We start from the raw sequence: 11,171 nt of genomic DNA, 5'->3' as shown, positions 1-11,171 counted from the left end.
TGTCTATCTGTCTGTCTGTCTGTCTGTCTGTCTGTCTGTCTGTCTGTCTGTCTGTCTGTCTGTCTGTTCTATCCGTCCGTTCATCCGCCCGTCTATCTGCTATCCTATTTATGGAAGTATTTTTTTTTTTTATAAACCTAAAAAAATAATTTTCCCAACGGAGATTCCCACGGACGTCAAGTAAAGAAAGGGAGAAGTGATTAACCACCCTTTACAGCGGTACCTGAATGCAGCACGGCATGGACCAATCGGTTAAGGGGGGGTTAAGGGGAGGAACTCTAGATAGATTGACGTATGGGGAAAATCCAATCACATAATTCCGGTTCAGCATTTCAGCCAATGAAGAACCTTTTGGTTTCCTGTCAACTTGACTGTGAGAGGCACTGTAAAAATATGAGGAAAAACATGCAACAATCCAATGAGTAATTTGTTTCTGACACATTTTCATTTTAAAATTATGAAAATAATGTTCCCCAAAGAATTATCTATGACAATGAAGGTAAGAATACAAGTTATTTTTTTTATATTATTATACGGTAGGTCTGACTATTTTATTATGAGCGTGTTATGAATACTCTAAATACTCTAGTACACAAGAGTGGATTCTTGATTGTGTCCCCGGGCAAAATGCTCCTTCCTTGTGGAACCAAAATGTACTTTTTATAGTTTTCCTGATGAATGGGGCTTTTAGTCTTTTCTGCATGAGGAACCACTGTACTTTAATTTAACACCATGTACAGAACGGCAAGTAACAACAAAATATTATCCCATCGAGGTTTTAGAACATATTCCGCAAAGGGGTGTCCATAAGGGCTACTTTCCTGCCTGCTTTTCATGTGTCCCTGACGGCAAATTGCTATAAATCCCTTTCAAATGATGAGGATCGTCATCAAGCTTCTTCAGAACTTCATTTGAATCTGCTGTGTTATATACCACACGGACGCATGGAACACGATCAGGACAGTGGTCCTTAAGGACCAGAACTAAACATGCCAGCTTTGATGAATTGACATTACGTCATGATTACATAATAGCAACTCATAGTATGGAAATACATGATGTCCCTCAAAATGAATGAACACTTTAAATAATTGTATAGAAGGTGTTTATTAAAATTAATTTAATTTTCAAGCTATAATATAATTTGATTTCAACTATCATTGTAGCAAGGGAATTTTGAACGAGAATTCCCTTGTGACAAGTTAGTAGCACGTTTAAATGTTAATGTGAACACATGGAGATGGAGCAAAGTGCATCATGGTAGTCTTGAGGTAATGTAGGCGTATTTAAATGATGGTCCTTTTCTGACTTTTAGATCAAAGAGACATTCCCAGTGAAGCAAGTCACGTGAGTGCTGTGGGAAGAAGATGATACCAGACCCCGCGTCTGCAGGCACATCCAGACCCTCTGAGCTGAAGTATCTTTTTATTTGTTTTTTACATCAAAAAATAGGATGTTTTCTTCTACCTCGTTTATTTTATATCTATGGACAATAATGTCTCATTGTTTTTGTCAGTAAATGCTCACGTCAGGACAAAGCAAACTCCTCAGGAGTTGTCAACAATTCCGAGGATGAGTCCGGCAATGAAAACAGACACAAGAAAGGGGTAAGTTATTTATGGTGCATTGTAGAAAACTGTCAAATCTGAGATTTCAGTGCCCCAGGGAGGAAAAGTGTCTTAGAATGCACTGAAAGTCTGATTCACAAAGTACTAAAGTAGTAACATTCGCTGAACGTTTGATTCATCTTAATTAAATGATTATAGAATTATTGCATTACAAAGCATGTATACAAATTTAGTTGTATAGATTTTTGTTTTTAATTACATTGCATTAATGATGACACTATAAGCTGTGGTTTTCCAAACATAATACCGTAATTTCAAAAAGTCATTTCAATGGGGAGCATTTATTAAAAGTAATTGGAAAGTGCATTACGAGCTTGGTCACAAAACAAATTAGACTTGTAAGTTATCTTCCTTCATTTATCTTCCAACCGTGGTTGTGTGAATCACAGAAGCGTAGGAAAAGAACTCACAAGGAAGCGGAGAACGTCACAAGAAAAAAGACCAAGAGTCTCAGTTGCAGCGTTCGAAAGGACAATGTCTGCCATCGCAAAATTGCGCACGCGGAGGCTGTCACTCTGTTTGACGTCATCACAATGGGTCCGGACGCCATACGGGTAAGATCCACCATTTAAACACTTCAGTGCTTTGGTGAGTCTGACTGACATCTGAGCAGGTGGTGATCGACGGTTGGGCGGAGGCCTACGCGACCGACAGGGACGCATCCCTCCTCGACCTCATTAGCTTCTTCATTCAGTGCTGTGGTTGCAAAGGCAAGCAACCATCACACAATAATGATAATAGCTCAGCAAGCATGCATAATACCCAATGTGTTTTTGTTTTGTTTTGCAGGGGTGGTCACAGCTGAAATGTGTCACATCAAAAGCGACACTGAGGCCATGGACAAGATGGTGGATGAGCTGGTGGAGGACTTGGATGAGGTCGGAAGATGGCAATCTCTTGTATCTGTTATGCAACTTTGGGCTAAGATTGCACAAAATCCTGTGTTTTAGGTTGCCGGTCTGCAGTACAAGAGGTTTATGGTTTTTCCATGGATTCTCACGGTCACTTGGCCCACAGATACTGTAAGTGTTTTCTCCTCAGCTCACAGTCAGTCAGTCAGTCATAATAACAATGACTTTACCATCAGAAAACTATTCCATTCTTTCTCTCCAATCGCCAAACTTTCACATTTTGTTCGATTTCCACTGTGATACATAACCTAAGAAAAGTTGTGCAAATTTGTTCATGGTGAAAATGTTTAAACATGTCTCATGCTTTTCTTGCCCTCTGTAGGACAGCATGGAGTACCCTCTTATCCAGCCTGCACCGTACGGCCGTTGGTTCTACTCGGAGCTGTGCGATTTTGTGTCTGTTTTCGTGTGTCAGTGTCAACACAGCCTCCTCTTCGACAGCTACTTGATTAACACACTGATCTCATTGCTGTCCGAGCTGTCCGACTCCCACATACGAGCATTCCGACACACATGCACGCTCGCAGGTAATGCCACCCCCCACAACACACACACACAAAGTAATTTCAAAAATGTCATTTTCTTGAATTAAAAATCTTGATAATATCCATATATGAGACCTAGTGGTTAGTGAAGTACCAATAAGGTAATTGAAATTACGCAAAATTTAAATGGATAAAATATAACATCATGCCCTGTCCGTTTTGTCATATGAAATTATATATATGTACATTATTCAGTAGATGAATTGATCATTTGATATGTTTTCCATCGTTTTGTTTAGCGATAAAACTGCTTAGCTCTCTGATTGACGTGGCTGTCAATCTGAGCAAAGCTGCTGAAAAGAGTCAAAAGCTGCAGCAGGCGCAGAGGCCAAGCAGACAAAAGGCACAAGTGGAGCAAGCACAACAGAAATTGAAGGAGGTAAGAGACTTTGGTTTCCCCTCTGCCAGGATACAAATAACATTCTAAACATCTGGTCTTTTCTCTTCAAGCTGCAGGAGAAGAGAGCCGAGATTGAGAGCATGATGGACGTCCTCTTCAAGACCGTTTTTCTCAAGAGATATCGGTAAACTACTCCGTGGTGCTCGTAACACATTGTTTAGATCTCATATATTTGTGTGTGGGTGGTACAGCGATGTACTTCCAGAAATCCGTTCCATCTGCGTGGAGGAGTTGGGCCTGTGGATGAGGCTCTATGGCTCGGTGTTCCTCAATGACACTTACCTCAAATACATGGACTGGATGTCGTATGACAAGGTGAACAAGTTATATAACACACGTGACTAATGTAATTGTCTATTTCTAAAGAATCCTGTTTTACCATTTGGATTGATTGTATTGTAGGTTCCAGATGTGCGTCTCAAGTGTGTCTTGGGCCTGCAGCATTTATACGGCGATCCCGTTGTTCTGCCTCAACTGACCCTCTTCACCAGCCGCTTCAAGGTTCCCACACTTTGTTTAGTCGGAGATGAACTCCTCAAACAGCATCATTTTGAAGATTTTTTTTTCAACAAATGATTTTAGAGGACAGATTTTTTATTTCTATTTGATCAATATCTAGTTCATGAAAAAAAAGTAACTTATCCAGCACTGGTGGAAGGAAGCCGGAGAATCCAAGGAAAACCCACGCAGGCACGGGAGCCTGGATTTGAACTCTTTTATTTGATTGAGCCAATTTATTCAATGAATACATTGTGTTTATTATTTGTTTTTGTTTGTTTACGATTCCAAAATATCAGTAAGAAAATGAATGGCCTCACCAATTAGTACCGCTTGTGTTCCAGAGCCGTATGATCTCTATGACGCTGGACAAAGACAACGAGGTGGCTTTGCAGACAATGAAATTGCTGCTGCTCATCTCCAAGTTAGCCACCACTCCTGTGTCAATAATAATATTTCTTCTTTCATAATAGTGATTGTGTCACCGCTCTCTGTTGCTAACCCTTCAGAACGCATGATGATGTGCTCACCGCAGATGACTACAAGCCTCTCTTTGAGCGTGTTTATTCCTCACAACGCCCCCTTGCAGCCATAGCTGGGGAGCTGCTCTTCTTCAGGTAGCCACTTATTTGAGGGGGCAGGGAGGGGGAACAAAATCTTGCAAATAACTAGGTTCAAAGGAAAGGATGATGGTAGTGGTAAAAATATATATTTATATTTAATTTATACTTGTATTTTTTTCAGGATTCTCAGCACTGATGACCCTGCTGCTAAGAGTCAGCATGAAATAAGTCAAGAGGCGGCTCATGAACAGCAAACGTTTACTCAACTCAAGGCACTGCTAGAATTCCACCAGAACGCGAAGGTGAAATGCTTATTTAATTCAAATGCTTTCAAATAATGTACATGTCTGTGACATTACTAATACATCAGTGGATGTTTACAGTTACACAACCATGTAGTCTATCTTGTGGACAGCCTGTGGGATTGCAGTGGAGCCCTGCTTAAGGACTGGCCCACCATGACGTCTTTACTGCTGCAAGACCTTCAAGATCCCTTGCCAGGTACAGGTTGGAAGAACCTGTTCTTGATGTAGTTTTTTTTTTTTCCCCCCCCCAAACAAATGATGTTGCTTGTTTGTAGGCTTCACTGCGGAGGAAGAAGCTGTGCTCGTGGAGATCATACTCGCCTCTGTGCGTCAAGCATCAGAAGGACCAGTGCTGCCTGGGAGGAATGGTGCAAAGAAGGTTGCTTATTTTGTATAGTCACACTCATATTTTTTTTTTTTTGGTCAGGATGAAGGTATTAAAGATGAGGAAAAAGTTCGAAAAAGAAAATTGGAAAGGATCTCTTTTTGCAACTTCTCTCAGAGCACAGGACATTCAACAAACTACTCCAAATTTAATTGTGCTGTCCAAAATGATGAGTGGATGTTCATTCGTGTGTGTTTTTGCGACCAGATGATGAGTTCCAAAGAGAAGAAAGTTCAGGTTGATGACTGCTCAAAACTCACGCAGCATTTCCTCACAGTGCTTCCACACTTACTTGCCAAGGTATGCCTACCTGCCGGTCATCAATTGACCACATCATTATGTTTGACTGACACCTATCGCTACCTTCAGTTTTCAGGTCGCTGGAATATTGTTGCCTCCTTGATGAGGATTCCTCAGTACTTTTTGCCAGATAGCCCCGAGGCCCAAAACACACAGGTCAGCACTCCGGCGAATTTTAAACTTCAAGTCATGGAGTTAAAATGGCATTTTTTTAATGATGTTTACGCCTGTGTTAGTTTGTCTGCCAGTCAACAAAATTGAGAAAAAACATATCTATTATTAATTTTTTTTATTAATAATAAATTGGGTGAATTATAAATTAAAATGTATATACTTAAAAATAAATTGATATTTACTCAAGCAGTGCCAAGGCTTTCTTGTCAATTCAGCCCCCAAAGGTGGTTTGACTTAGCAACTTGAAATTTGATCACTGTGTCCATCATGAGTCGAGTCACAAACAAGTTCCCATGCCCAAAATGCTCATTTTGATTTAAAGTGGTTGTTTTTGGAGCATGTTGGCCATTTCCCGGGGGTCCTTTACACGTTGTCAGATTGCTACCAGACAGATGGACGAGAGCAAATTTGAAAGAATGTTAGTTTTTGTCATTGCGTGTGAGTGGAGGATAGTGCAAAAATAAAACATAAATTGTTCATTAATTGTGAATGCCAACTTCTTCTCAGTTGGTGTCCAGGCTGTTAGAGGAAATTCGAGCTGTTCTGGAGGTCCACTCAGACGCAGCCGTTCTGGAGGTGGCGTCCCGCACGTTCCTTAGTCTGTGTGCAGAGGAGACCACCTGGGGCTCCATGGCCTTGCCTGTCAGAGATTCCATAGTCCAGGGCTGGGTGGATCACCTGAAAGATCTGCTCACCGACTCTCTCATGGTGAGCCTTCCACCAGGAATAGCAAACTCATGAATTAGAACCATATTCATTTTTGGAGTTAATGCTTTTGAATGTCAGATCAAGAAATAACATTTATTCAACATCCTTGCAGCACTCAAACTTCTTGTCTCATTGAAAGAGAACCCTATTGATTTATTTATGATACTCAATCCAAGATGTTTGCTCTGCAAGAAGAGTTTCCATGCAAACAGCAAAGTTCTTTTCTTCAGGGAGGCATCTTCTCTGTCGGTGAAAAGCAAACCGGAGACCTTTTAGTCACACTGAAGAAAGTCAGCACTTTTCACAAGTAAGTGAACAAATTGAATTTTTGTCAAGATCTTCCGCTCACGTTGCTTATGTGTTCCGACAGCTGTCACGATCTGTCCAGCTGGAATCTCTTCGATCTGCTCTTGCCTCTCTTGCCGGTAGAGGGCAGCCAGGAGGGGGCGCCACCTCTGGTGATTAAAGCTACCTTTGAGATTTTAAGATTTCAAATATTTAATGTGACTTTTTATGCCTTTGCAAAAAAGAGCAATGTTTTTTTTTTTCTGACAGGTGTTAAAGGAAGTGTTACAATGTTTGTGTTACTGTGTTTTCTGGTCACTGAGCACAAGCAGTGAAATTCTGAACTCTAGGGTGAGTTACTGCAAAATGTCACACACAACATGATTACGAAGGTCAGAATTCAGCTCACAGTGCTGATCTACACCATTGCATACACAAAAAATGAACATTCTGTTAAATTACAGCCATGTTGTTTTAGTAAAGACAGAATTTATGGTATGTGTTGTTATTAAATATTGGTTGACATAACAATACATTATACTTGTGTGTTTTATCAGGACAAAGCTGTGTCCCAGAGACTCCAGGTACGTTTGTTCAGTGAGGCAAGCCATCGTTGTCTCTCCCACCCCGACTACAGCGTCAGGCATCAGGTACAAAGTGTTATTTAGTATAATCCACCCATCCCTCACCCTATTTTTTTTTTATATTTTTTTTTTTTATGTCAGGCATCAGGTACAAAGTGTTATTTAGTATAATCCACTCATCCCTCACCCTATTTATTTTTTTATTTTTTTTTATTCTTTTATTTCAGGCATTCCTAGGTGTTTGTGACGTCTTGAGCGCTCACTCCTACCAGCAACAAGTTTGGCGGCCCACCTCCTTGAGCCCCCTGCCCTACACTCCCACACCCAAACTGCAGGCGGCGCTGTTGAACTTTGTCTGTAAAAACGTCTTTGTCGGGCCAGACGGTGACCACGAACGCAAAGGTGAGGTGTTGTTTTTGTTAATTGTTAAAGATCCCATGCCATTTTTTTTTGTTTCATAACAATAATGTAAAAAAAACCCAATAAAAGTGATATGAACATGAACTGTTACAAGAGAATAATACATAGTACAGTGTGTATAAACATTTGATCTGTGCTCATAATATACTGTATAATGAGACCAAACAAATATAAAACAATTAAACTCTGATAATAAAATATTAAAAGTAAACAATTAGAAACCTTTAAAAACATTGTCATGTGTAACAAGTCCATGAAATTTCTATCATAAAAATTGTTGCAAACTACAAAATAGTCATCTACATTTCAATGCTGTAGAATCCAATTTGCACACTAGGTGGCACCCTCGCCCTGCGTTTGTGCTGTCATGGCATTTTCACCTGCAATTGCAAAAAAATTAAAATTAAAAATAATTTGTTACATGTTACATTTGTGACAACAATATGGCCAAGCACCTAAAGGATGGTTTATGTTTTGATGTGTGTATTTTAAGATGACAAAAATATCTTTGTAAATTAAAATCAGAGGTGATAAATGCCTTCAGCAGTTTTTAATAACTGTACTACTCTGAATGGACTATCGCATCCAAATATGGTTACGAGAGCAGCGAGTGGTCTGGTGGAAAGCTTTTCAATGTTCAAAGCAACACACTAGACTAGAGGATTATTGCTGCTGTTTTATGGGATTAACCTGCTAACGCTTTGGCTTTTATGGACACTTGTTCTTGTGTGAAAGATCATGACGAGGCGAAAGCATCAATTGGCTTCAATCTCTTTTTCCGTGAGAAAAATTCACGCAACTCTGGCTCACCAACTCGCTTGTTTTATTGGCCTCGCCGCCAATTGAAGCCACATGCTGTCGCCGCAAAGATCTTCACGTGTTAGCTTTAACGTTGCACCTGCTAAAACCATTGTAGTGTTGCAGACGTAGTTAGATGGAAGTATAAATATTGTGCTACCTTGTCTTGCGAGCAAAGATGCAGACACATTTAAACCGTATTCAGCCCCCAGCCGTGAAACATCATATGGCGTCTTTGTACCTCAGATGTGCTTGACTATAAACATTCAAGACTGGGTGGTTTTCTTTTGTACTTACAAAGTCAGGGTTTGGATCAATACTTCAACTTTTAGCAGTCTTTTTTGATCATGTCTCTTCACTTCTACGTTTTTCCACTCAGCCTGCCGGCATTCCGAGGAGGACAAGATGGAGGCGCTTCATATACAAAGACGCACGCTGGCTGCCTACTGCAAGCTCATCCTACATGGCGTGCTGGAGATGAGCATGGCGGCTGACATCTTTACCTTCTATGTGAAGGTATGTTGTCTTCACCTTTGACATGAAAGTGCCGAGAACATAAATGACCACATGAAGAGCAAATATTGATGTTGATAAACATCCACACGGCTGAGGTAGCTCTTCTTCATTTCTGTCTGCTATTTTGGAGTGTTATGACTTTGTTGTTTTTCAGTATCAGAGCAACTTTGGTGACATCATCAAGGAGACCATTCATAGGAGTCGACTCGTTGATAAGCTCGAAAGCGCTCATACGTTGGTGCTCTCCTTACAGCAGGTAAGTGCACGTTCATAAACTCTTCTATGAATAACTGTAGAGGCATTTCTTGATTTCTCTTGTGTTCCGGCTAGCTGTTTGTTCGTCTGAAACACGAGCAGGAAGCTGGAGGATCGCTGCACATCCAGCAGGGAGTCCAGACCTTCAGCAGCATCAAGGAGCTGGCCAGACGCTTCGCCCTCACCTTCGGCGACCTCGTCAAGTTTCGCGAATGCCTCGTCCTCATCCACAGGTCAGCCGGTGGACTTGCGTGTCTGCTCTGTTATGTTCTGTGCCTGAAGTGTCCACGTTATGTTTTGCAGGAGCGGCATCGACTTCGTCTTCCGGGATTTTGAAAGTTCCACACCGACTTATCTATCTTACTTGAGCATCCTTGCCGAATTTTCTAGCAAGCTGCTCAAACCCGACAAGAGGACAGTGTGAGTGTTCCTGCACTGTATCCTCAAAGAGCTGGGTCTATTAGACACAAGCAGTGCTTTGCCGCCACTATATAGCAAGATACTATTTTGAAGTTGAAGAGTTTCATTGAGATATAAGTAGAGATTTGCCGCAATCTTGTTTCAAGAACGTATGTTGAAGTAGGTTGAGGAGTTTTGATTTACAGCAGTGATTTCTTGTCTCATTGCTACCATCTTGTGCCAAGGAACTTTCTTTTAAGGAGTTGATGAGTGTCAATATGACATATAATATAATATAAATATTTGCTATTCGCTTTTATTTGCTTCTGTAAGGATACAAGTGGTTGTCACTGCTGAAATATGTCCAGGCTAGCCTACTTAAAGAAGAAGAACACATCTGATCACGTGGCGGATCTCAAGGAGGAGTGCTGGCAGCCGCTCCTCTACTACCGGAGCTCGCTATTGGCCGAAGGAGATGATGCCGTCTCTCACGGCAGCTTGGATGTGAAGCAGTTTGGCCGTTCTATGCATGGTCAGTTTTTATTAATAAATAAAATTGTTATGATACATGGTCATATTTTTAACTAAATAAAAGCCTTACTATATACATAGCCTTTTTTTCCTACATGGTCACTTTTATATTAAAAAAAAGCCTTAATGATAATTTTTTTCTTAAAAAAACAAACCTTACCATACATGTTAGTTTTTATACAAAAAAGCCTTATGGCCATCTTTTCTACATAAAAAGCTTGTCTAACCAGATGGTCTGTATACAAATGGACACTTCTGGACATTTTTTTGGACTGTGACAGTTGAAATGAAACCTCAAGCTTGTGAAAGAAAGAACATAAAGCCTACTTTCTGGAGCCAACCTTCATGTTTCTTTTGTTCCCCCCCCCCAGGTACCAAGTCTTTAGGACCACTGAGTCCCACCGAGCCCCATTTTGGAAAAGTTCACAGATCGGGTCCTAGGTGCAGATCGTAAACTTTTCTGTTGATTATTGTTCCCTTACCTGTTCACCAGTTGAATCTTCATCTGTCATTTTGTATGATACTCAGTAACAAGATGACACGTAGCCTGGAACCTCTCGTGAAAAGACCCCCATCTCAAAGAACACTCAACGCTGAAGCATGTGATGATGACGATGATTTAGAGGGTGTCGAAGTTGAACTCTAACAAGGATTTGGTGCTCTCACTTGTTCTTTTGTCTTTCTCTAATGTACTGTGTATTGTGTTTTAACATGTACACATACTCGTATTTATTTATAGCTGCAAACTTGCTAATATATGGCCAATGTATCCACACGTATTCAATAATTTCTGGTGTCTGTTACGAATGCACGTATGTGCAGATTTTCACTATTCGTGGGCCAGTCAAGTTTCACCATTTGCAGGGATCTACTGTATTGCCCTTCCAGTACACGATTTCTCTTTGTGCTCATGTATTTAATGATACCTGTATCTTATTTAAAATAAAAGAAAAAAACCCAAGCATG

General features: G+C 40.6%; 1 protein-coding gene across 2 annotated transcripts; it reads left to right on the top strand.

The window, feature by feature from the left end:
* Positions 1–349: 349 nt before the first annotated feature.
* LOC147050761 (cohesin subunit SA-2) lies at positions 350–11,158 on the top strand. 2 transcript variants are annotated; one of them, XM_085920235.1, is made up of 32 exons: positions 350–499; positions 1,316–1,417; positions 1,517–1,607; positions 2,018–2,182; positions 2,242–2,338; positions 2,418–2,506; positions 2,579–2,650; positions 2,862–3,066; positions 3,324–3,463; positions 3,535–3,608; positions 3,676–3,799; positions 3,887–3,985; positions 4,327–4,406; positions 4,492–4,599; positions 4,727–4,847; positions 4,929–5,046; positions 5,126–5,229; positions 5,443–5,535; positions 5,605–5,691; positions 6,217–6,417; positions 6,648–6,724; positions 6,788–6,875; positions 6,973–7,053; positions 7,260–7,352; positions 7,514–7,688; positions 8,884–9,020; positions 9,175–9,276; positions 9,351–9,508; positions 9,579–9,695; positions 10,043–10,206; positions 10,577–10,646; positions 10,734–11,158. In XM_085920235.1, the coding sequence occupies exons 2-32, from the start codon at positions 1,368–1,370 to the stop codon at positions 10,849–10,851; spliced, it is 3,498 nt and encodes a 1,165-aa protein (XP_085776361.1). In that variant the 5' UTR covers positions 350–499; positions 1,316–1,367; the 3' UTR covers positions 10,852–11,158. The 2 variants fall into 2 exon arrangements, with proteins under 2 accessions (XP_085776361.1, XP_085776362.1); XM_085920236.1 differs by lacking the exons at positions 350–499; positions 1,517–1,607 and having other exon boundaries at positions 1,318–1,417.
* The last annotated feature ends 13 nt before the right edge of the window (positions 11,159–11,171 follow it).

Source organism: Syngnathus leptorhynchus, chromosome 9 (assembly GCF_054491065.1).
Source record: "Syngnathus leptorhynchus isolate UIUO chromosome 9, UIUO_Slep, whole genome shotgun sequence".
In the NCBI taxonomy this organism is placed as follows: domain Eukaryota; kingdom Metazoa; phylum Chordata; class Actinopteri; order Syngnathiformes; family Syngnathidae; genus Syngnathus; species Syngnathus leptorhynchus.
This window is presented reverse-complemented; position numbering and strand designations above follow the sequence as displayed.

Coding starts and splice junctions, on each gene's coding strand:
- LOC147050761 (XM_085920235.1), top strand. CDS start 1,368: ATGATACCAGACCCCGCGTCTGCAGGCACATCCAGACCCTCTGAGCTG. Junction 1,608..2,017: donor AAAACAGACACAAGAAAGGG/GTAAGTTATTTA, acceptor TGTGAATCACAG/AAGCGTAGGAAAAGAACTCA. Junction 7,689..8,883: donor CGGTGACCACGAACGCAAAG/GTGAGGTGTTGT, acceptor TTTTCCACTCAG/CCTGCCGGCATTCCGAGGAG.